This window comes from Nanorana parkeri, unplaced genomic scaffold (assembly GCF_000935625.1).
Source record: "Nanorana parkeri isolate BGI_ZX_2015 unplaced genomic scaffold, ASM93562v1 scaffold130, whole genome shotgun sequence".
In the NCBI taxonomy this organism is placed as follows: Eukaryota; Metazoa; Chordata; class Amphibia; order Anura; family Dicroglossidae; genus Nanorana; species Nanorana parkeri.
Window position 1 is genome coordinate 1,455,649 of NW_017306398.1, and position 26,301 is coordinate 1,481,949.

A 26,301-nucleotide genomic window follows, 5' to 3' on the forward strand; every position below is an offset into this window, starting at 1 on the left:
AAGAAACAAATGTGAACTAGAAATAAAACAATTTAAAAGCTTAAAAGAAATATAACATTTTAATTAAATACAGGGAACCTGTTAGGACAGAGATGTCGGAAATGCCACTGCTCACTATTCTTGTGAGGGTGAAGGTTCCACAGCTGTCCTCCTCACTTTCTATAGTGCAGGGGTGGGCAATTAATCTTCTCAAGGGGCCACATGAGAAACTGGGACTGTGGTGGAGGGCTGAATGCTGGGGGTGGGGAACACATTTGACGTCATCTGGCGGTCCTATCAACCAATCACTGAAAAGGAGGTGAACATCTGACATCATTGGTTGCTAGGATGCCAACACTACTAGCAACCAATGACTGCAGAGAAGGTGAACACCTGACATCATTGGTTGCTAGGATGCCAGCAGTCCTAACAACCAATGGCTGCAGAGGAGGTGGACACCTGTAAAGTTTTTGCATTCTATCAGTGGCAGTGGTCACCAGGACCACACAGGGTGAATCACCACCGGCAGACCAATCCTTGAATACTCCAGCCAAAAAAAAAAAAAATAGTTTGGGCTTTATATAAAATTCAAACATACCCTCTGAAAATAAAAAGGGATTTTCAGATCTAAGATAATAAAAATGCCCCTGAAATTGTCTGAATAATAATGAGACCATTTGATATATTTTAACAGAGAAAATTAAAAGGTCACAATGCTTCTCTTCCTAAATAGCGGTCACATGACCTCCAAGCTCCAGCCAGTCAGTGTTCCCCATGGAGGGTCGACAATTTAGCAGTGTTGTCGGGCCTCCGAGGGACACGCAGACTAGCAGGAACTTTGTGGTCATGTGACCTGATCTGCATCTGATAATTCCATAACGTCGTGACGTCATTTGTGACTAGGTTAAAGAAAAAAAAACAAAGTTTGACTCACCCGAAGCTCCAAACCGCTCCTTCCAACGTCTATCCCCCTCGTCTGCAATGGTCTAAGGTCCTGTAAATCATCAACGTCTATACACAGCCTATAGACATGAGGACGCCGAGGAAGATTAAAATGTTGTATAGAGGGAGCGCTGTGACAGCTGTCTGGCTTGGATCTTCGGGTGAGTATATTTTTATTTATGCACCTAGACACAAACGAGCACTTAACCATTGCAATGAGGGGGTAGCCCCACTGCAAGGCTCAATATAAAAAAAATTCCTGGAGCTCTTCTTTAAAAAAAGAGGTAGTCAAGTGGCGTTTTATTAGAAAATGTATGCGGGAGTCTCAGAGCGGTGGGGAGGTGACATTTAACAGGTAGGTATAGTGTATTATTTTGCTTTAACTAAAAGTCAGAGCGTTTGATTCACACACCGGCTTTGCATAAATTTCACTGAGAATCTATCCGATGGCCGCCCTGGGGAGGTACAGGGCTGTCCCAATTAAAAATAAAACACTCCAAGCAGTGTCTAAAAAAGATGCATCTCTCACCCAGCCGCCTGTATGACATGAGGAGTGTCATCAACATGAAAACAAAAACTGCCATTTGCAATTAAAGTGAACCTGCAAACACAATATACAGAACGCACTGGCAGCAGAAGGTATATACAATATGACACGTCCTCCTCCGAGAGCCGGAGCCATCTAATACGCTAGTTTGGAGGCAAGTAACCAAATCTAGGTGCCGGCATTGTATTTAGGAAGCCATGACATAAACTTCACCTGTACCAAAGAACAAGATCAGAACAGACCTCAGGTAGTGAGCTGCCGACAGACTCGGCTGCATGGCCTACGTAGTTCTGGAACAAGGGATCGCCGAGTCTACTTTACGGCTGTAGTAGAACAAAGTCCCTAAGGACGGTCCCGCCTGTTTTTGTGCCTCTTGACACCTCTCGTTAATACCGGAAGTAAGCAAGGAAAGCGTGCAAAAGTGCTGCAGGGCAATACAGAGTTGGAAGACCAGGAAAGAGTCAATAAAAAAATAAAGCTTCTTCCTTTCCAAATGGAAAACTAAGTGCTTGCTAGCTGATGGGGTCGGCTTGGAATACCCGGGAACAGGTAAAGGTCCTTGCACAGCGTGCTGCAATACTCCGACATCTCCTTGCAGCGGTCAAATTCGGTTCCTGGAGCGTGGCCCTCCCGGTTCTTAATACAAGCGTTAACCTGTGGGAGGAAATGGGACAATCATATCAGAACATGTGACAGCATTTAAAAGGAGAACTCTCGCCAAACAGCCAAAATCTCAATAGGCAGCTGAAACCCCTTAAGTTAAGTTTAACCTTCCAAAATATTTGCAACTCAATCCAGCTTCACTAATAACTCACAACCCGGCCACACTTTATAACCAAACAGTGACTCCATGACAAGTTCAGCTTTGCAGCTTCCTGTATCACCTCACCGCACCCTGATGATTTTAATTCTAAATAAGCCATACCCCACTGGTAAGGAATTTCTTGTGCTTGCCTAAATACCTGCCCTCCAGCCACTGCTGCCTGAAACATGTCAGTATGACACCACTTGTTTCACAGTGCTGTCACTTCTGTCAGGTTGAATATACCGTAGATGACAAGGAGAATTATTAAATAGATTTCAGGACAATATATGTAATCCATAATGTAGATACATCTAGGCTTACCTTTACAAGCATGTCAGCCACATGCGTGTCCTTAGCATACTTAGAGAACACATTGGCGAGATCCTGTATGAACCATGAGCCGCGTTTTGTGTTACGAAGTGATACAGTACCTGAAATAGGGGACAAGATGTGAACTACTTATCCAAGCTGAAACTAATCTTTATTGAGAGAGACGAGGAGACTTAAGATGGCCATACATGCGAATTCCTGAAGAACCGGCCGAAATACACACAGTGGCACCCTTTGGGCCGGGATCCCTCAATCAGCTATTCAAAAGGAGCTGGTCAGAAAATCTTCAAATAAACTGACCCGGCGCCCACAGTCAGCTCGCGGGTTGAAAGAATAAAATAGAACAGTGTATGGCCAGCTTTACATTGCAACATCTAATTCTGCAAACTCTAGTTTCCTGGCTGTCATGTTCATCCTCATGCTTCAGCACTGAATGTCCCTTATCTGGTAGATAACATCGTACGTATCTGGTACGAATCAAGATGTCGAACTTTACAGCTCTGCATACTTGTTACAGGTTAGTGACAAACTTTACTCCTCCTAGCTGGTCAGCTTGGCTTCTTCAGAAGGGGACTGGCAATGGCAGTCAGAAAGGGTTTTGTTACATACAGACATAACTTCTAGAATACGTTGCCAGGAAGTTCACAGATACTGAGTTAAGCTGGCTACACGCCGCTCTGTTTTAAAAAAATAGAGCAGATTCCTCCATCAATGCTACAAGCATGTTGTTAGAGGAATCCCTGCTGTTTCTTTAGCATGCCGACAGCGGCCGCCAGGCTGCTGGTTCTGTTCGTATGAAGTTTTCCCGACCGGCTCCTTTGATCAGCTGTTTGAGGGATGCTGTTGGAAAGGGTGCCAACAGCAGCACCCACTGTGCGAATTTTGGCTAATTCCTCAAGAACCAGTCGAGGTTCGCACAGTGTATGGCCACTTTTAGTTGTAACTTTAAGGTTGGGAGGTCACGCCAAACGTGAGAGTACAATTACACGATAAGTCCCACATTTTATGTAACGTTGGAGCACAGTTCCTATTCTCATATATAATGTTCTCATAAGGGATAACCTGATCAACCGATGATTCCCACTTGGCTACAGTAGGAGGATGGACTCCATTTCATAGCTATGGGTTTGCGAGCCATAAACAGAGTTGCTCACAAGAATTTTAGGGTAGTGCTGCCAATATTCTTTATCTAGTAAACAAACATCAAGTGTGCAGGGAAGAGAGAGTTGCAGTAAGTTGGTGAGCATAGTAATCACTTGCTGCCAGAAGTCAGATATAATCTGACAACCCCAAATGAGGTGCATGAAATCTGCGTGGAGTCTATACAGTTGGGGGTGGCCATACGCTCCGAATGGTAAGTCTGGTGTACAGGTGAAACTCAAATAATTAGAATATCGTGCAAAGTTCATTTATTTCACTAATGCAACTTAAAAGGTGAAACTAATATATGAGAGAGACTCATTACATGCAAAGCAAGATAATTCAAGCCGTGATTTGTCATAATTGTGATGATTATGGCTTACAGCTCATGAAAACCCCAAGAACCCCAAATCCACAACCTCAAAAAAGTAGATTATTACATGCAATCAATAAAACAAGGACTGTACATAGAACAATATCGGACCTCTGAAAAGTACAAGCATGCATATGTACTCAGTACTTGGTTTGGGCCCCTTTTGCAGAACTTACTGCAATTACTTTTGCACAATATTCTAATTATTCGAGTTTCACAGTAAAGGTTTGACTTAAATATAATTTTGGTGAATGACGCTGACAGTATAAAACTCAGAAGGTTTACACAACACAAATGTTCTATTCACTGGCTGTCACAAACCACAACTGGACATCCAAGGCTGCCCACACAAAGCCTGCAATTCACAAATACAGGTGAAACTCGAATAATTAGAATATCGTGCAAAAGTAATTGCAGTAAGTGCTGCAAAAGGGGCCCAAACCAAGTACTGAGTACATATGCATGCTTGTACTTTTCAGAGGTCCGATATTGTTCTATGTACAATCCTTGTTTTATTGATTGCATGTAATATTCTACTTTTTTGAGGTTGTGGATTTGGGGTTCTTGGGGTTTTCATGAGCTGTAAGCCATAATCATCACAATGATGACAAATCACGGCTTGAATTATCTTGCTTTGCATGTAATGAGTCTCTCTCATATATTAGTTTCACCTTTTAAGTTGCATTAGTGAAATAAATGAACTTTGCACGATATTCTAATTATTCGAGTTTCACCTATACTGTGACTCATTGCAGCAACCTATTAGATGATCTGGTATTGGGAGGTTCACACCCAAACAATAATGGACACATGTGAGAGCCACAAACCCCGTGCAGAGATATTGTAATATGCTAATGCTGTGAAATTATCTGCACAATGCTCGGATTCTTAACCTGGTTCATTATCAGATCAGCAAAAGCAGTCTGCTTGGAAAGCTGTATCCATAAATTTGTTTTGTGATGCATACAGAGGAGTTTGTGGATTCCACAATGTCCAGCTGAGAATGTTCTAATTCGCTTGATGTTACATGGGAATAGTAAAATCGAGGAAATACTGAGCCCACGTGACCATCTTTATGGCCAACTGGAGATAGTCGGATACTGGCCCCCATGGCATACGCTCGGCTCATTCACTGCCCCATGGTATCACTATCAAAAAGGTGGAGTTACACTTTAAACAGGGTTCTGCTGTTCACACTCACCCTTCAGACAGGCATAGGCACAGATCATATCAGACTGGGTGGGCAGACGGACATTGCCATTTTCCCTTCCTGCATCGCTCTGTTCACAGCTTGGAGAGGCGGTCTGATCTCTCCCATCTCTCTGGTCAACTCCTCGGTCGGCTTCAACTGCAGGACAGAGTAGAAGATATTGCTTTAAAATGGCTGTGGAAGGAAGTGTAGCTGAAAGACAGAGCCAGTGCCTGTGGCATTCACGGTATCAGAGTGTTTATCACCCAAAATAGTGCACCCTTGAAGAGCTACAGAGGCTTAAAAATATTCAGCATGCAACACACTTCTGAGTGTGTCCGATGTCCCGGTTTCTCACTGTGCACGGTGGTTCCTCCCGCTGGCCTTTACGTCACCACTGTGTCCTGTAGAGACATAGAGGCCGGAAGATGGTACCACTGTACACAGAGGGGAACCAGACATCTGGAATACCTGCAAGTGTGTCCGATGTTGAAGCTTCTTTGGCAAGCTTAGTTCTTCAAGAGAGCAAAGGTCGGCAGTGAGGACAGCGGGAAAGGTATTCATTTTGTTATTTGCTGATCATGCTCCTGGTCATACGTGTAGAAGATGCTCCATTTCTCTGCATTGACCTGGGGCCTGTGTCCCTCTCTGCTGCACTTCATCTGAACTTCTGTTCAGGGCGTGCGCACTGTACTTTGGGACTACACGTGACATAATTCCTTGCCCATCCGTCACACAGCACAGTGAGCATAACGGTAGGGGTCCTGGCCACACGCGTGCCCCATTAACAGCATTTGAGCAGGGGCAATGAGACGGACCCCTGCCACACTGCGCATGCGCACTCTTTGTATGGCGTTCGAGCGTGCACAGGAAGACTCGCCTCCAGGAAGACCAGCAAGGCAAGGGAGCCACCCTCAGAGGCAGAAACGGGTTACACTTGGTTTTGAAAAAATGCTGCAAAGGTTTGCTGAACACAGAAAAGGGACTGGAAACCTGCAGCAACGTAAGGAATGCTGCTATACCTCTCCAGGGAGGGTTTAATATCACTTTAACTAAATAGATCAAATGGTTTTGTGTGGACTTACAGAATATAATAACTAAACCTGTTACAAAGATTGAATACGCTTTTAGACTGTGGTGGAAATGTCTGCTATTCAAAAACACTAACCCCTGTCCATTCTAATGATTCAATCATGCTATGACAATGCATTCATGGGATACATTCACATTTTTTAAGCAGCGTTTGAGTCCGCACATTCCGCACAGCTTTGCATGCATGTATTTACCAGAGGAAATATCTGTATACTGTACATAAGCTGGTCTAATGGCAGAATGATAGACATTTATATTTAAAAAAATCTTGCTCTCCTTTATTTATGATATTGTGGCACTTTCTGATTTACATGTCAGTCCCACAAGCAGGTCTTTTAAGACTATACCCAGGAGCCCATAGCAGATTATTAAATTGGTGTATAATCAGGAGAGAAGGCACTGACCACTTTCAAGAAAGCAAAGTTTACACAGGCTCTCGAGGGGTTCCAGCAGATTTCTGGGGGTCTGCATAGAATCCTGTATGTCCTGGCACCATAGGGTGCCCATTATTCTCTAAGTGCTTATTCACATGATTTATAGCTAATGTGGGTTTACATCGGAGGCTCTCCTATACGCTGTGAGGAAATGCAGATTCAGCTATGGCACTCACCTCCCCGGCAGGCCTGGATAAAGAACATTTTAGGCTTGTTCTGTAGCTGCGGGCAGTGAGCGTTATCCAGTATTGTGAAGATGTCCTGCAACTGTCATAAAAGGAAGTGTTACCACACTCGCATAAACACAAGGTTCACCATCTGCAAAGTCTCAAATCAGACAATGAAAACATAAAGCTCCTGAGACTGGAACATGCTGACAGACATAAGGAGGATCTACTGCCTTCTGCATTTTACATATACACAAAGGATTTCATAAGCTGAATGTAAAGAAGCTTTTCAAGGAGACAGTGAAGGGAATCTATCAAGACTGGAGCAGACAAAGTCTGGAGCAACCGTGCATGGCAACCAATCAGCTTCTCTCTTTCATTTTCAAATCTTCACTGAACAAACTGAGGAGAGAAGCTGATTGGTTGCCGTGCACAGCTGCTCCAGATTTTGTCTGCTCCAGTTTTGAATGACATCGTTTGTCATTAAAATGGACATTTGCTGAACACAAACAGCTTGGTGTGCTGGTGACATCCTTTATATTTTCGTATTATCTCTTGGCGCCACCGTGGTCACTGCGAGCACCCATTTGCATTTTTTCAAAAACCTGGTAAGGAGTGCAGCAAGATGCATATACTTTCTCCAGATATGAGCTTGTAGGACATCCCATTCCAAAAACAATGGGCATTATTATGGAGTTGTCCCCCTATACCACCATCCACTCTTTTGCAAAGACTTTCCACAGGATTTTGGAGTGTTTCTGTGGGACCTTGTTCTCAATCAGCCAAAAGAACATCTGTGAGGTCAGGTACTGATGTTGGCTCACAATCAGTATTCCAATTCATCTGGTTGCATGCTTGTTCCAGGTCAGAGACTTTGCCCATCTGGAGCAAAGTAACAGGAAACGCTGAGCTCCACTTATCTGTTGGAGCCAATACCTCGTACTTCCTGGTATGGGGGAACATGTAACCTTCTCCACATCATAAGATGCAGTGCTTGGGCCAATCACTAGGTATGAACATTGTCATGTGGGAAGGAGATGTTCATTAACTCTGTGTAGGCCTTGACAAAGACCAACAAGGAGTTTACACAGGGATTAAACCTACGATCCCGACAGATTAACAGAGCGGTGAGACTCCCTCTGCAGGGAATGTAGGGGAGCTCTAATAAGAGAACTATGCAAACGATTCAGCTGCAATAGTTCCACACTGCTGATTCCCATTTAAAGCAGGAAACAAACATCAAATTATTTTGGGTGTCTACTTCAATTAGAAATTTTGCAAATAAAATGCCCTCCCAGAAACATTGCAAATAAGTTTTATTCAGAGATCCAAGCAGCTCTGTCATACTCTATGGAAAAGATTTTTGCTTAGACCGATTTCTGCTCTAAATGAATATTGCAGGGAAACGTGTACAAAGAATATGCAGAAACCCCCGAATCCTTTCTCCTACCTTGACCAACTCGCTATCAGTCCCATATATAGCACCGTCGACTCCGTGGGACAAAATGGCTACAATGGCGGAGTCCAGATGAGAGTGCTCAGGCAGTGAGGAGAAACGGATTAGTTCAGACTTCATTTTCTGTGAAGGGAGAATGACAGCTGCAGGTAAATGGTTATATATGACATGACAACGTCGTCTTACAGCACTTTACATGGTAATATGAGAAATGGGATCTGCCGTAACCGCAAATCAATAGTACAGAATCTAATATTTCAGTATGTACTGTGACACTAACTAAAGAATAACATTAATACCGATCGAAAGTCAAAAAACATTGTTTAACCACTTCAGTACTGGCATGGTACACCCCCTTCAGTACGCGGACAGTTTTTAATGTACAGGTCACCTACAATGGGAGGATGGTGAAGGGTTTCATGTAAGAATGTGCAGGATAAGGGAGGTGAAGGGGTTACCGCATACATCAGGGCAGAGACAGAATGTTTTCACTTAGATGACTCATCCATTCAATACTTCCTTTACTCCCCCCTGCCTCAGATGTAAGAGGAAGGGCAGAGCTTGGCAATGTAAACATTGCCATGCGTTTGCTGTGATAACCAATCACATGGCACAGAGCAGGTCTGATTGGCTCTGTGCCTAAAGCCACTGCTCTTTGTTGTCTATTGGCAACAGGAGCAGCGGCTTCTGCAGCCACAGGTGAATATACAGGTACATCCTACTGGAACAAAGGGGCTGCAGACCGGCTGTAAATGTACAGTGGCTGTCCTGTGCTCCCACCCTACTAACACGCTTTTAACCCTATAGTATTTTATACGTCTGCCATTGAAAAGTTGAACTGGACCTTTACCCCTTCACTGAAAATGACTACAGGGTGCAGCTCTGCATGCCGATATGAAATCATCTTACATTTAAACATATTGTTCTTTTACTTACAATTATTGTTTTTCCACTTCCTGGTCCTCTTGGGCATTAGTAATATAATCTGTGCCCAAACGTTGCATCCTGGGAAGATTACATCAGCAGAGCATTGCTGGCAAATCTCATCTGTAATCTCATGAGAGTTCAGGGAAAGGCATGGTGTAAATGGTCACATGTTCTAGTCACATGTGCCAGAGTTCCAGGAAGTAAAGGGAAATATAGTAATCTGCCCTTATTAAAAATGGCCGCTGTGAGAAGAATACGGAGGGAAAATAAAAATAAGGTATGCAAAGAATGAAAAGCCGGCAATTATCTAGAAGTATGTGTTTGTAGATTGTCATTACTGAACATTTCCAAAGGTGTCTTTGTTGTCATTTCAAAGACCTGGGTAAAGTTCCCCTTTAAGCATTTTCTTACTTGAACAGTTCTCTCTAAACTGTACTGAGCTGCTGCGGTAAAGTCCAGCGGGAGCCGTACATTCAAAGGAGTCAATGACAGACTCCAGGTCATCCAGCCCCTCTCTGTCCTTTGCTACTCACACGGCACAGCCTATGGTGACATTGAAGCTGGACAACTCCACACAGCTTAAAGCGTACAATTCAAGTAAACAGACATTTGGCTATTCAATGGCAGATGTACCAATAAGTAAGGGGTTAAAAAGTGAAGGTGTCCGGAGTTCAAATAAAGATGAAGTAAAAGACAGCATGTTACCATTACATACCGAAGCAGTTAAATCACTGCGGAAAATAACTCTGTAGTTGAAGTTAGCAAGCAGGTGCTTCAGAGCGGTCTCATCCACTTCCCCTCCATAGCGCTGACCCAGCTCAGGATCGGAAAACTGGATATTGCTGATGATTAGGGCTAAGCCACGAGGGAAAGTGTTCATCTTGTAGGCCTGGAGGGAGACATAGGGAAGAATTTAACGTTTCACATCCTCCGCAGCTAACAAGCTACCTGGCTGCACTCTAAAAAATCTGCACTCCAAAGACACAAGTTAATGTAGCTCTGTAGTCAGTGATATACCATTTAAGTATTTTTTGAAATGCATGCTTTTGTGCCCGAATTTGACCAGATATCAGTCCCCTATAAAGCAGAGCTGAGACTGGGAAAGGTAAAAGAAGTATAAGAAGCCAATCAATTGGGCTGAAGTGCAAGGGACATGCTGCTAGGAGGAGAAGGCAAAGTGGCAAAATGACAGAATGATGAGCTCATCAGTCTGCTACTTCTCCTTTCAATGTTCAGTCACAAGCTGGGGGGGGGGGGGGGGGATGATGTGGGGCAGGGCTGTGTAACTCAGGAATGGATGAATAAAAATGCAAATCCTTTGACACAGATCTCTTATAGGAATTTAATCTGTGTATTTATTCCACATTTTTTATTTCATTAAAAAGGACAACTTTAGATTTGGTACCATTTGTCATTTAAAGCCCCACTCTGTACTCCTGTTAAATGTTCCCATGCAGTAGGCCAGTCCTATAGTGGACATGAGGACTGCCATGGCTGGCTGCCGGGGGAGTGAAAAATAAGGTAAGTATGGGTACTTATATCTTTCTTCCCTAGCCAAACAAGCATTTAACCCATGCACTGGGGGGGGCACCCCACTGCATGGGTAAATTTAACAGCAGCCCAGAGTGTGGCTTCCCCACCCCCATGAGTGCAGCCCAACTGCCCCAATTCCAGTCATCTTCATTGCAATGGCTTCCCAAAACCGCATAGCCTTTCTTTTGAACATGACCCCGCAGTGTCCTCTTCATCCTGTGCATGAACACCACAACCCCATTCATTGTATTCTGAACAACTCCTGGAGGCTGCCATCAGTATGGCTTGCCATAGGAATGAATGGGGCTGTGACTGTGCCTAATGCTCCACACCAGCAGTGACTAAAGCTACAGATAAGCTGTAAAAGCAAAATGCACCCCCTAAATATTAGGGATCCCACAAAGATATACTAACCTGTTTATGGTGAGAAAGGTAGAAACCCACGCTGGTGTGACTCACACCTACTGGACCATCTCCATCATCTATGCTCATCTCACTGCATTCTGTGCATTCTGGGAAACACCAAAACAGGCCACGTCATGCAACAAGAATAGATAGAATGCATAAAGACATCGGTGCAATTACAGGGATACTGTCATGAAGCAAAACAATTGTGTGATAAAGCTGTGATGGAAGCTGTAATTCCCCATCATGTGCACACTAATTTCGGGACATGAACTTGTGTATTAATGGGTCTGCAACTTGTAAGCAGCACATACGCGAGAGATTACATCACAGCCTAATGTCTCTAGGGGTTATGTAACAGAGAACCTTTTAAATATGAATTTGTACCTGCACCACTCTCATACACCGCTCCCGGGATGGACTACAATCTCATGTTTAGTTTACTAATTTATATTGAGATTGTAGTCCAGCACGGGAGTGAGCTTGGAGCGGTCAAAAAAACGACAAACAGCGCTCTCGGGAGGGGGCCCTGAATGAACAGTGTGCTGCCCTTAGAAACAGGAAGAGGACCTGTGCGGACTGGAATGAACAAAACACACAAGGGCGCAAAACTTGAAGGTGGCTGTGACATAAATTTGGACCAATGTGCAAGAAAACTTGTTAATGATTATGCACTTACGTTTGGATTAAGGGACCAGACGAGGGGAAGCCCCGGAGGAGGATGAGCATCTGTCATGCAGCTGTTTGGTTCGGGAAGCAGCCCTGTCCCTGAATGTCTGGTTGTAGCGGCGTGTAGAACGTGCAGAACGTCTAACGGTAGTGGACGGGAGAAAGCTGTTAAAAAGGCTGTGGAGGCCAGCGGGTAGTAGGAGTGGAGTTTTAACCCTTTCGCTGCCAAGGACGTATGGCATACGGACCTACAAAAGTGCTTCTAGCTGGCCAGCTCAATCTGTAAACACCGGGAGCGACGCGTTTCGAGAATAATCTCTTTCTCAAGCTCTGGCGGTGTTTCAAGTGGCGGGAATCCGCCGATTTAAAAGTGACAGCTTTCTCCCGTCCACTACCGTTAGACGTTCTGCACGTCGCTACAACCAGACATTCAGGGACAGGACTGCTTCCCGAACCAAACACTGTCTTGTCAGCTGCATGACAGATGTTCAGTCCGCTCGATCACCATCCAGCCAGACCAAGCGTCCAAGCCTCACCACTCTGACTCCTGTCCACACAGGAGCAACACGGACGGTGTCTTTACACCACCCTTCCTCCAACCTCCGGTGCTCAACCCTGCGTTCCCCAGCCGTGACAGGCTAGCACTCACAGCGCATCAGCCACGAGGCGAGAACACTGTTCTGGGAACTCCCGATCCTCCTCCGTGGCTGCCCCTCGTCTGGTCCCTTCATCCAAACGTAAGTGCATAATCATTAACAAGTTTTCTTGCACATTGGTCCAAATTTATGTCACAGCCACCTTCAAGTGTGTTTTGTTAATTCGAACCTGGAGCGGTGACTACTTTACAACACACACAGGGACCACGGGGAACAAAAGTAGCCCCCCTCCAGAAGGAAGGACAGTGTCCGCACCAATTCAGAGATGATTGGAGGATCTACAGCCGAGTGATACACAAATAAGATACATTGTTGTTAATAGTTAAGGTAACTGAATGTATTTTTAGGATTTAACTCCTGAGTTTGGTGTCACTTTAATAAAGGGGTCAGCAGTGGCGGTCTCTGGACTTCTCCCAGTATGGGTTCTCTTTATTATATTCGATCAGTAGTGCTGATAACTGCTCTCTAACAACAGACTGAGAGCAGTCTACACCGCTCAGCCACAACAGCTGCCACAGCCTCACCTAGTGAGAAAGGTCTTCCTCTTGGAATGGTTTCTTGCACAGACAATGGAAACTTTGTTTCCTGTAACTACAGAGAACAGAGACTAAATATTTGACGGGATACAAACAAGGAAAAGATTACAAATATTATTAAATAAGTGCTGTGTTATAACCTGGCAAACTGCTGGTAACAGCTAATAGTCATGACACATAGGGCTCCTTCACACGTGTGGCCAAACCAGACATTGAGGCCAGGTTCACACCTAGGTGACACCTCACCACTCGGTAATCGTGTACGATTACGTGAAGATTGCAGCGCGGTCAGGAGTCGCCAAGGTGTGAACACCTGATGTTATTTTCTAATGGCTTGGTTTCCCGCCACGATTCCGCCCATGCTAAAACAGACGTGCGTCATGTATCGCAAATAAAAGGTACTTACACCTTCTTTCTGCGATTGCTGCGCGGATGTCACGCTCATTGAAATCAATGGGGCCGTGCGGCAATCGCTGCCTGCATTGTACAGGATGTCCCGGGTGTCGTGCGGTGCAGGTGGGAACCTAGCCTTAATCAGGTGTTTTTAATGCCTCTCTGCCTCCTATGTGGGATAAAACAATGAGAGCCGCACAGTACAGTTCACATGTGGGCGTTAACGTAGCGTCAAACAATAGATTGCATGTCGTGTTGTGGGGGCATTGCCACTGGAATAATGCCTCCATTAAGTCTATTGAGCCACTTGGTCAATGCTCCCTAGAGCAGTTTTCATGCATTTGTCAAGCGTTGCACAGGCGTTTAGGAGAAGTATATTGCAAGCCCAGAAAACACTGGGAAATCAGAGAGCGAGAGGACAGAGCAGCTGCAGATACCAGGACCCACGTCTGCCCAGCTACTGCCACTCCTGCTGGTCACTTCCCTTTACTAAATCACTTTACGCTCCCCTACTTGCAGGGCATGTTGCAAGCATTTGTGACGCCTCCCTAATGCCCTGAAGATGCCTCAATAACACTATAGGTGTGTTAATCAGCGTTGTTCTGTCATTAAATTCTCAACGCACGTGTGAAAGAGCCCATACAGTTACTGTAACCTGCCCGGGGATAAAAAGGTACCAGAGAACTCACTGGGCAGAAAACATACAGCTACTTATTGCAAAGCTAGATAGCCGTATCATTATTATGTAAATACATACATTGCATCCTTAAAAAAAAACAAAGTCCTAGAATCAAATATATTTCTTCAGCTTATGTGTCAGTGTAACACTCCCAGGTAATAATTATCTCTACCAGAGATCACAGGACTCCCCCTTAATATGCCTACATTTGCTTTTCTCTCCATAAGGATGGAGCCATCTTTGTTCAGGCATCACCCAGGGTCACAATCTACTTTCGGCTCAGAGATGACACAATTATGTAAATCTTGGTGACTGTGCAATCCTTTCACACACGTCTGACACAGATCACCTCTGCTGGCTCTCTCCTTGTTTTGACTTGTTATACAGTTACAACGTTGCAATCTGATCACTGGGGGGAAAAGACACACAATACTGGAGAACATAATACTATAACTCTATATTGTCAGGTGTCAGGAATGTATTTATGCAGAGATGTCAGGTTGAGATAGTATGCCGTTCTTACAGAAAGCTAACTTCTGCGTTTGCATACTTTCATCATACGCTGAGTTTGCATTGCCTAGGTTTCCGAGGTCTACTTCAGGTGACGAGCTGCAATGTATTATTTCCTCAGTATTTATACTGCTATCTGTGTGGAGTAAGTCACGGACCGAGGTCTGGGTGTAACTTGGGCTGACTGCCAGGAAAGAACCCTTTTGTAAACAAAGAAACAACTGCAATCACTATGTACTACATAGCAACAGGTTCTGTAGTTCATAATCTACATCAAATAGAAAACAGGAACATTCATCACCTTCTGCAAAATATTGTAGTGTGTTAGAGCAGCAGAGATACAAGCGGCAACGTTTCACTTCCTATTTTGGTCTGTTGAATGTCAATATAGAAAAAACCTAAACACAAATGTCCACCATGTGTGACCCTTAGGGGGTGATTTATAAAGCTTCCGCCTAGCCATACGCTGGGTAAATGCAGCTCGCGCAGCGACAGTCTGTAAAATGTAAGGTCTGGTGCACAAATCTCCCTCAATATCTTACAGGTTGCCGCGCTGTTTGTGACCATGGACATATTTTAAAGAGACACTAAACTCAGAGGTTAAATCTTAAAAATACATTCAGGTACCTTAAATGGTTTCTAAACCCTCAGCTTTTTTTTTGCATATATCTACTGCTAAAAAGCAGTAAATAAATGCAAAACGTTAAAAAAAAAAAAAACCTGTATCTTCCCGGCGTGCTCCCGTCCGAAAATGTGAAACTGCTTGGGCGGCCGCAAAGGATCTTGGGGGGCGCATGCGCAGTTCACATTTTCGGCCGGGAGACACAAGGTAAGTCTATGGACGCGTGCACCCGCATGCAGACACCGTGGGACAGGAAGTGCCAGCAAGTTCAGAGGTGTCAGCGCTGGATCGGACACTCGCCGCAGCGCTGGAGAGAAGGCTGAAAACGACAGATACATTGTTTTTCATAGTTAAAAGGAGAACTATGGGGTTAAGGCTTTTCCCCATAGTTCTCCTTAGGGTAACGGGAGAGCTTAGGGTAACGTCCTCACGTCACCCTAAGCTCAGTATACCCGGCGCTACAGTTTGCGTTATACTGAGACGCCGCAGCTGAAGCGGATCCCGACAATTATGTCTGAATCCGCCCAGATGCGTGAGTGACAGCTGGCTCTGCCTATCTAGAGGCAGAGCCAGCTGTACCCGACTTGAATTAATTTTAAGATTTAACTCCCGAGTTTAGTGTCACTTCAAGCCTCGTTGAACAATCTCTCTGGATCCATCTCTGATGTAATATAAAGTAACACTTACTTCCGATTCCTTGTTCTTCACCATGGCCTCCAGTTGTTGCGCTAAGTGCTTCTGTCCTGTTTTCTGCAGAGCGGCACAGAAGACAGAGAAGGCATGCGGCCCTCTGCTTGGGAGTAAATCCAGCAACACCGTGTTCTGTTTGAAGCGCCGGTTGTTAGACTGTTTGGAAGATCATGAATTAAAAATTGGAGAGTTAGTTCAAATATTCCAGCTGCTACTATAGAAAAAACTATAATCAATCACTACAGAGTTAGAAACAAAATGTAATTTCAGTTGGGATTGGCAGGGGGAGCAGAGGTATTCGACAAACTCAGAAGTGCCCAATACATGCGGCGGTAGGAGAATGGCTTTTGTACTGACCTTTAACCACAAGGGCTGCCAGAATGGGTGAGTACATAGCATCTTATTTTACAGGCTGCATGGTAAATATAGATTCAAATGCAGTAATTTATAGATATATAATTATATAGTTAGAGGATAGCTCCTAAAATATCCCCCAAAAAATGTTGTTCTTGGTTCCTCACCTCAACCTTCTCCTTCATAATTGGAGTTAAGACTCCATCAGCCAGCAGATGCTCCAGTAACTCATCGGGCTCCAATTCCTGGGCCAGAGGCACCCTCAGCTTGGTGAGGGCGACTTTGTGATTCTCTTTCATGCCACCCAGCATCCTAGAAGACAAAGCAAGATTTACATTATTATTATTATATTATACAGGATTTATATTGCGCCAATAGTTTGCACAGCGCTTTACAATATAAGGAAGACATTACAATCACAATACAATTTAAGACAAGATGGTAAGGAGGGCCCTGCCCCTGAGGGCTTACAATCTACAAGGGAGGGGCCAGTGATACATGAGGAGGTAGCTGCGCAGGGATGATTGTTTGAGAAAGTGGGATAGGCTTCCCTGAAGAGATGAGTCTTAAGGGATCGCCTAAAGGCAGTCAGTGTGGGAGATAGACGGACAGGTTGGGGTAGAGAGTTCCATTGCACATAAAGAACCAAACTCCCCTCAGTAACTGGTGAGCACATGGAAGGATATTAACCCCTTCATGACTGAGGCCCTTTTTTCCATTTTTGCACCCATGTTATATTCCACATTTTAGGCAGAAGTACAGTGGGGGGCAATTTATCAAAACTGGAGCAGACAGTATTGGAAATGTGCTACTTTATTTTACATAAGAGTTGATCACCGATGGTTACTAGATATGATATGTAATATGATGCATGTATTTTATTTCAATTACTCTGCTTTAAAAGGGTAAGTCCACTTTCCTAGGTGAATTTGGGAAAATGGAATTACCCCCTTCAATCTGCCACCCCAATACTGACCTTTCGGTGAACACTCCTTCCCCTCTGCTGGAGCTGATGTACTATCTTACTATCCGAATCCCGTACTTCTGTCTAGTACAGCCCTGCACTCTGGATTTTTAATTTCGCTCACAAATGGCGAGCACTCATTGGCCAGTTGAGCGCTTCTGCCCATGCTGACCAATGGAAAGTACTTCTTGCTAGACAGCAGTAGGGATACGGATAGTACACCCGCCCCTGCAGAGAGGAACGAGTGTTCACCGGTACGTATAGTAGGGGAAGGAGGGTGGGATGGGAGAAGGGGCCAGATTGGAGAGGGTACCTGGGAAAGCGGAATTACTTTTTAAAAAGAACTTTACCAATTAAATCTGTTGAAAAGCTACTAAGAGACGTAGCTTCATTTGCCTTTAACAAAAACCCAAAAGGACCCTAGTACAATGGTACCCAAAAATAAAAAAAGGCTATACAGCAGGGACAGAATACATTACTAAAGTGCACATCACCACGAAAATACACCTATTCAAGACAATATAAAGAGATCACTGTCCTACATAGCACAGGGAGAACTCAAAACCAAAACCTTTTTTTGCTTTTGGATAGAGTAAGGGGTTACAGCTCCTTTTAGCTTTTTTTGCCCTCTGTGTCCCGCACAGGAAATTTCCTGTCCGATAGCCACAACAAAAAGTGAGAGGAAATCCCTGGTGGTGACCTTAAAAGATTTCCCATCTACCCCTGTTCTGGTGATAACCCAAAATTTGGCATTTACTTTCCTTTTCAGTGAGGATGCACCAATGGCGATACCGAGTATGCGAGTGAGTACTCGTACTCGCTCAAATGCTCCGATACCGGAACATCCGGTCAGAGGGAGATCTCCCTCTGACTGGCAGTGCCGGGGCAGCATGGAGCCGGCTTCCTTTCCAATCAGGAAGCCGGTCGGTTGGTTATGACCCACCTTCCGGCTTCCTGATTGGCTAGGAAGCCTGCTTTACTTATTGCAAGGCAGTGTGGCTTCCTGACCAATCAGGAAGCTGGGAAGGTCATTACCTACCGCCCAGCTTCCTGATTGGTCAGGAAGCCAGGCTGCCTAGCAAATAGTGAAGCCCGCTTCCTAGCCAATCAGGAACCGTGCGGTACGTACTGACCTGCCTCCTGTTCCTGATTGGTCAGTGCCTAGCAATAAGTGAAGCCAGCTTCCTAGCCAATCATGAAGCGAGTAGTGATATACTGCCTGGCTCTCTGATTGGCTATGAAGCCGGCTTCACTTGTTGCTAGGCAGCCTGGCTTCCTGACCAATTAGGAAGCCAGACAGCACCTCATGACCAACTGTACGGCTTCCTGATTGGTCAAGAAGCCAGGCAGCCTCGGCAAGTGAAGCCGGTGTTCTTTCGATAGAACTTCAGCTTCACAGGCAATCAGGAAGCCAGGCAACGGGTCATGACCCGCCGCCCGACCTGATAAACGGGGCACACGGCACCAGTACTTGGTATCAGTGAGTACAGAAAAAAAAAAACGGCACCCGTACTCGATACCGAAAAACCGGTATCGGTGCATCGCTAGTTAAAACATCACCAGGACACACAGAGAGGGTGAATCCCCCCAACACAGATAGCAATAAAAACCTGACCAGGATCCTAATACCATTACTAGTGCTTATGTTAAACACTTTTACATTCTGGCTATGGCTGCAACAACTTAATTAACCCCTTTGCGTCCACTGACGTACGTCAGGCCCGTTTAAACAGACTCTTGGCGGCTAAAGCCTCTGTCTACAATAGGGCTGCAACAACTAATCGACATAATCGATTTTGAAAATAATCGTTAGCTGCAGCTCTAGTCTACAATTGTAAAGCCGGCTGCCACCAGATCGCTTCTACGGGCCAGTAAAAGTGGGCTGGTGAAGTGGTAAAAAGGCAATTCTGCAAGGGATTCATATACAACCATCGCACTCCTGACCGGATAGAAAACCCTAATTATAGGTTGGGTGCTGAAATGACCGCGGATGCCTCCGCAAAATAAGTCCAAAAAATACAAAAAGGTCACAAGCACTCCATCATGTAGAAAAGTCAATGTTTATTGACTTCACAGGTGTCACATCATCAGAGCGACGTTTCGGAACAGCAAAATCCCTTTCTCAGGCAAAACAGTTACATGAATCTGTCGCAAATTGTGCCATTTGGTGCACGGACAGGAAGCAGATTTCTGAGCGTCTATATGGATTCCACAGATTGTGCTTTTCCTTCAAATTAATGTTACGAGAAGCCAAAACTACAAACTGCATTTTGCTTTTCTAAGCATCTGTACAATCCCTTCATGTGATCTTGTGGTGAACTCCTCCATCCCTCTTGTGGGATTTGCTGTAATTGTTATTTTGACTTTGGCTACTTTTCGTTCTTCTCGCTGTCCATGCGATCCCACAAAGATTGTGTTACATTGCTTACGTTAAAGCTTTTAAAAATCTGATGTTTTCCTGAACAATGAATAAAACCGATTTATATTTCTCAACAATCTCCGTTCTTTAAAGTGACACTAAACTCCGGAGTTAAATCTTAAAAATGCATTCAAGTATCTTAACTATTAACAACAATGTATCTTATTTGTGTATCACTCGGCTGTAGATCCTCCAATCATCTCTGAATTGGTGCTGACACTGTCCTTCCTTCTGGAGGGGGGCTACTTTTGTTCCCCATGGTCAATGTGTGTGTTCTAAAGTAGTCACCGATCCAAGCTCACTCCCAGGATGGACTACAATCTCAATACAAATTGGCAAACTAAAAGTGAGATTGTAGTCCATCATAGGAGCAAGCTCGGAGCGGTGACTACTCTACAACACACACAACTGCATTGCAGTGCCATTCAGTTCAATGTCACCCCAAACAAGCCTCCCACCCACAGTGTGTACGTCAGCACTGGAACGCATGGTACCGCAATGCCGTGTGGTCCAGTGCAGTGCGATTGGAAAAAATTGTGCATGCAGTTTTATTCCGAAGTAAATTTTATTTAAATTTTTGTTATGTGATTAATCGAGAAAATAATCGTCCAACTAGTCATTAGGCTGCCCATAAACCTTGCGATCATCGGACTAAACTTTTCGTCCGATGATCGAACCGTCGTATGATTTTTGTACGGCGGCCCCATCCTGCCCCGATTATCGCAAGGTTGGAGCAGTAATTAACAGAAAAGCACCTGGACAAAGTATGGAAATGGACCGCACATATTTTCGTCTGCGCATGTGTAGTGTAGATCGTACGAATTTTGACGTACGGAAACGCCACCAACCTTGCGAAAATCGTACGATCGACCGAAATTTTCTAACCTGCTGGTTAGTCAAAAGTCGATCGATTATACAGTATTTGCGGTTGTTCACTGCCCATCAACCGTACGAATATCGGAGGAAAACGCGATCGCATATGAAAATCGGCCGATATTCATAAGGTGTATGGGCACCTCAAGTTGCAGCCCTAGCTTTAACAACAGTCAACCTCATGCTGCTTAAAATCAGCACCTAGGATCCCACCCTTGTGCCAAGGCCATGACCAGGAAGTGTTGGACTGCCGATGAGAACAAGTCCAGTCCAGGTAATAGTTAAGTATTTGTCGCCTTTTATTGCTGCTTTGAAATTGTGACCAGCAAAGGAGGGCCCAGTCCCCATAAGGAGGTTCGGTCTCCATTACATTCATCCACCATCTCAGAAAGACTGAGAACACAACACAGGTAAACTGTTCAAGCTTGCAGCAAGATTCCACATGTGGGTGTTAAAGGACGAGATGCGGACACACAAGAAAAACTGTGTGAAAAGATGCATACCTGAGAAGGTTCTTCTGTACCTGCTTTAAAAAGAAGCATTATATCCTAAAAGCCTCTGAGAAGGAAAACTTTCCGGGACCAACCAACATGATGAGTAAAGAAAGCAGAACAGGAAGCGACTAGCAAAACAAGATAAAGAGCAGACTTCAAGTAAAAGCTGAGGGAGTGAGAAGAAAGCAAAAAACAACGAGGGAGGCAAGTGTGTGGGTTGTGTGGATGAAGTCTTAAAGGGACAGAACAGTGTATTTGTAGTAGACAAGTGTTTTGAGTAGGGATGCACCGAAATCACGTTTTTAGACCGAAACTGAAACTTTAAAATGAGTCAGTCCGAAACAGAAAATTACTTTTTTTCCAACCTTTTTAAAATTATCTTTTAATTATATATATATATATATATATTACAGTAATACCTTGGTTTACAAGTAACTTGGTTTAAGAGTGTTTTGCAAGACAAGCAAACATTTCTGAAAAATTGATATACAAGCAATGTCTTGCAATAAGAGCAAAATTCTGCAGAAAAGCGCCACCGAATAAGGCTGTAGCAGTGCGAGCGATGAGTCTGTTTAACGACAATGCAATGTCACATTGGATAGATTCCTTGTTAAGGTTTCACGAAATGAAAAAGATTCCATTGAGTCAAGAGATAGCAGTGATTCCGTTAGTGATAGTGAAAGTCGTCCTACACAATAATCCTCCTCTCTCTTGTCCCCCTCACACCAGCCACGAAGGTACCGGTAATTGGTTTATTTTTCTTTATATTTTGTACAGTATTATATTACAGTACAGTATTGTAATCATTTTTATATGAATATTTTTGGGTTGTGGAACGAATCATCTGAATTTCCATTATTTCTTATAGGGGAAATTCGCTTTGATATACAAGCGCTTTGGATTACAAGCATGCTTCCGGAACGAATTATGCTCGTAAACCAAGGTATTACTGTATATTTTTTTTACTTTACTGTTAGGGGCTCGGGGGAAATATCAGAAAAACAGAAAAAAAATTGAGGACAGAGTCCCAGCACTCAGTGATCAGGAAGCCCTCAGTACAGGCCTCCTGTTCATTCACAGACAGATGACATAGTAAACATTAACTATCTCTCCAGTCATGAAGCCTTTATACTGAGCTGCTTCCTGTTCATTCATAAAGTGAGCAGATAGTAAATATTTACTATGTCCCCATTCATAAATGAACAGGAAGTGATGTATATCACTTCCTGTTCATTCATAACTGAGGGCATAGTAATCATTATGTCCTCTGTTGTTTACAAATACAGTGATCAATACTGGTCACTCGGTGTTTGCTCAGTACAACAACGATCAGTAAATACTGTATTACCAATTCTGAAGCTCTGCCTCCTCCTGCCGGAGCTTTCCACCCTGCTCGACCTCCAGACAGCTTTCTCCTTCCTGCTGGAAGCCGGCAGCTGGATCAGCTCTGTGCCCCCTCCGATCCCCACAAGGCCGACACAAGTGGTGGAGAGCAGCAGGAATTGGCGGGGACACAGACCAAAACTTGCATCCGACGTTCAGTGGGGAGAAGAGAAGCTGGGGATGCACCGCAATTTCGCACGATCCACATTGTGCCCATAGTACCATTTTCGGCTGAAATGTTTTGGCGGCTGAAATTTCGGTGCGTGCCTAGTTTTGAGTAATCCTTGTAGTGCTCACCTTAAAGGAAAACTCCCTTCTGCACTGGCTGCCCCTGCTTGTTGAGTCCTCACAGACGTATATGAGCTAGGCCTTGCCATGTCTATGCCGTGGGCCTGCACTGTCTGCAAGCCTACCCAGCGCACCTGAAGTAAACAGGCCATTCATTATTTTGATGGCAGTTTAACATTTGACATGCTTGCTCTATATTTGTTTGTTGTATTGAATATGTAAATTAGCCTTCAGAGCGATGATAGATCAGTCAGTAGAATCACTCGGCCTTCCTGCTTAACAGCTGTCGAGTGTACAGTCACTTATGAAGCGCCTTGTGTTCAATGGCCCGCACAGCCCACACATTTGTAATTCAATACGCAGCAGTACAATACAACCATTGTGTAGCATTACAAAGCCAAATGCAAAGCATGTCGTGAGCGAATGGGGCTGTCCTTCTTTACATACAGAATTGCAAACCAAATATTACAAAAATGTTTGAAACCATTAACCGCATTGATAAGATCTGATCTGTAACAGAGATCCCCTTCACATCTGTATAAAACATGATTGCCAATGAAAGCAATCAGTAAGCTTCTAATTCCAGGGGTGTGGAAAACCGGGACATGCAGTTTTCGGGCACCGGGCGAGCAGTTTTTGGTACATTTAGCCCTGCTCCGGACAAGCAGAGCTAAATGTACAGCATGGGGCCGCCGCTCGTTTTTATACAAGTGATCTGATCAGATCACTTGTATGAAAGGAGCGGCGGCGATACAAAATACAGCAAGGTGAGCCAGGAGAGAGAGAGAGGAGAGACAGCCAGGAAAGAGAGAGGAGAGACAGCCAGGAAAGAGAGAGGAGAGACAGCCAGGGGAGAGAGAGAGAGAGGAGAGACAGCCAGGGGAGAGAGAGAGAGAGAGGAGAGACAGCCAGGGGAGAGAGAGAGAGAGGAGACAGCCAGGGGAGAGAGAGAGAGAGGAGAGACAGCCAGGGAAGAGAGAGAGAGAGGAGAGACAGCCAGGGAAGAGAGAGAGAGAGGAGAGACAGCCAGGGAAGAGAGAGAGGAGAGACAGCCAGGGAAGAGAGAGAGGAGAGACAGCCAGGGAAGAGAGAGAGGAGAGACAGCCGGGGAGAGAGAGAGAGGAGAGACAGCCAGGGGAGAGAGAGAGGAGAGACAGCCAGGGGAGAGAGAGAGGAGAGACAGCCAGGGGAGAGAGAGAGGAGAGACAGCCAGGGGAGAGAGAGGAGAGACGGCCAGGGGAGAGAGAGAGGAGAGACAGCCTAGAGAGCGAAGAGAGACAGCCAGGAGGATGAGCAAGGAGAGACAGCCAGGAGGATGAGCAAGGAGAGACAGCCAGGAGAGTGAGGGAGGTTTTTTTTTCGTTGGTAGATCTCATGTAGCTCGTCATTTGGAAAGTAGATTTTAACACAAAAAATTGTGGGCACCCCTGGTGTAGAGCAGGGCAAATAATGTCTGTTCTTTGCTCTGCTCTGTGTGATAACTCAGACCGTGGCGCTGTAATTACAGCGCCACCTGTCTCAGCTGTCAGGACCTGCACAGAACATCTGTTCAGTGTTGGAGGGCAGGTTCCATAAAGAGAACCTGTCACCGCCAAACTATCACACAGAGGCTTTTAAGCCCCTATGTGATAGGAATAAAATTAAGTGGGGGGAGTAAAAAATAATACATTTAAATAAATTCAAAAAAATTGTAAAACAGAAAAAAAAATATGTATAAAAATTTGAAAGAATAAAAGTGGTAAAGTAAAAAAAATTAAAACCAACCCCGCTGCACGCGTAGGACATTGTGTGTGTGCGCGCATTGAGTGCTGCCGCCATTCCACTGTGTGCCATATTGTGGTAGCCTGGCAGCAGAACTCTCCTACACACACAATATGCATTAAAGGGTAAGTTCACTTTCCCAGGTTGTATGGGAAAATGGGATTACCCGATCAAATCTGCCCCGTCTCTCCCAAGCCCACCCCCCGCCTGGCTATATTTACCTTTCAGCGAACAGTCCTTACCCTCCGCCAGTTCAGGGGTACTATCTGTACCCCGTACTGCTGTCCAGCAGGGTCCTGCCCTATGCATTTTGAATTTCGCTCACAAATTGCAAGCACTCATTGGTCTCATAGGTGACCATGCTGATCAATGAGAAGCGATATTTAATACAGTTTTGATTAGGGATTCACCAATACAGAGTATTTGGGCAAGTACTTGTACTCGCCCTAATGCTACCATACCTCCCCCAATACTAAAACATCTGGTCAGCGGAAGATTTCTTCTGACCGGCAGTGCCGTAGGGGAACATGGAGCCGGCTTCCCGTGCAATCAGGAAGCGGGGTAGCGACTAATGAATCACCTCCAGGTTCCTGATTGGTTGGGAAGCCAGCTCCTTGCTGATTGGCTGGGAAGCCAGCTTCCTGGCCAATCAGGTCATTACTCGCCGCCCAGTTTTCTGATTTGCCACGAACCTGGCTCGATGCTGATAGGCAGGGAAGCTGGTTTCCCGGCCAATCACAACCAAGCCGACCAAAAAACATGGAGTCGGCTTCCCTGGCAATCAGGAAGCCGGGTAGCATGTCATTAACCGCTGCCCGGCTTCCTGAAGCATGGCACGGGAAGCCGACTCCATGCCAACGGAAGCGCAGATACTATGTATCGGCGAGTACCGAAAGCAAAATATCAGTACTCGTACTCGATACCCAAAAACCAGTATTGGTGCATCCCTAGTTTTGATTAAAACAATTTTTGTGTATTGGGACAAGTAGATTTGGCCCCCCGCTTTAGCCCTTGAAAAAGTATGTTTTTTTTTTAATTTTCACACCCCTGCATACCATACCTCATACTATACCATGACATAAACTCTGTATTGACTTCATATTAGTATTGAAATGCAGTAATCAAAAGCAAATGAAGACAGACACACAATGGTTTCCAGGATCATAATAATATGTCGCAGATCAGCAGAGGATTTTTTGTTCCTGGTTAGATGAGCGTTCTGGTTACTTGAATACCAGATAACTGAGTTTACTATATAAGCTTCTATTAGTTTTCACTCCTATTTCCAATCACAATTATCTCTGTGATATCTACAAGAGAGGAGAAAACACTGCACACAGAAATTAGCAAAACCATTCCAGAGCTCGGGTGAAGGTCATATGAATAGAACATGTGTGCAGGTTTAAAAATATTTTTTTTTTCAAAATTCCCCTTTAAGGCCCAAAACTGCAAACATGTGCAAGAGTGGCCCTAAGCACAACCCAGGCGGGATCAGCTCCAGGCCGAGCTCCAGCTGGACCCGAATTCTCTTTTGTTGTGTAAAACTGGAACAGATTTGCAGCGAGTTTGAGTCTTTTACTTATTATTCCATCTGTCTGTGTGTGCACAATATTAGAATATATACTGTGTGTGTGTATATGTATATATATATATATATATATATATATATATACACACACCCAGAGCTCTTT

The 26,301-nt window shown here is 44.6% G+C and overlaps 1 protein-coding gene across 1 annotated transcript in view; it reads right to left on the reverse strand.

The window, feature by feature from the left end:
* Positions 1–1,844: 1,844 nt before the first annotated feature.
* The window catches only part of CASP2 (caspase 2), a 26,824-nt gene continuing 2,367 nt past the window's right edge, over positions 1,845–26,301 (reverse strand). Inside the window, exons 2-11 of the mRNA XM_018553832.1 lie at positions 16,596–16,740; positions 16,072–16,230; positions 13,169–13,229; positions 11,329–11,417; positions 10,097–10,270; positions 8,449–8,577; positions 7,008–7,098; positions 5,318–5,464; positions 2,595–2,704; positions 1,845–2,122 (exon numbers count right to left, since the gene is read on the reverse strand). Of these exons, the coding sequence (XP_018409334.1) occupies positions 1,970–2,122; positions 2,595–2,704; positions 5,318–5,464; positions 7,008–7,098; positions 8,449–8,577; positions 10,097–10,270; positions 11,329–11,417; positions 13,169–13,229; positions 16,072–16,230; positions 16,596–16,739 (1,257 nt within the window). The 5' untranslated portion in view covers position 16,740 and the 3' untranslated portion in view covers positions 1,845–1,969. The remainder of the gene's footprint in view (positions 2,123–2,594; positions 2,705–5,317; positions 5,465–7,007; positions 7,099–8,448; positions 8,578–10,096; positions 10,271–11,328; positions 11,418–13,168; positions 13,230–16,071; positions 16,231–16,595; positions 16,741–26,301) is intronic.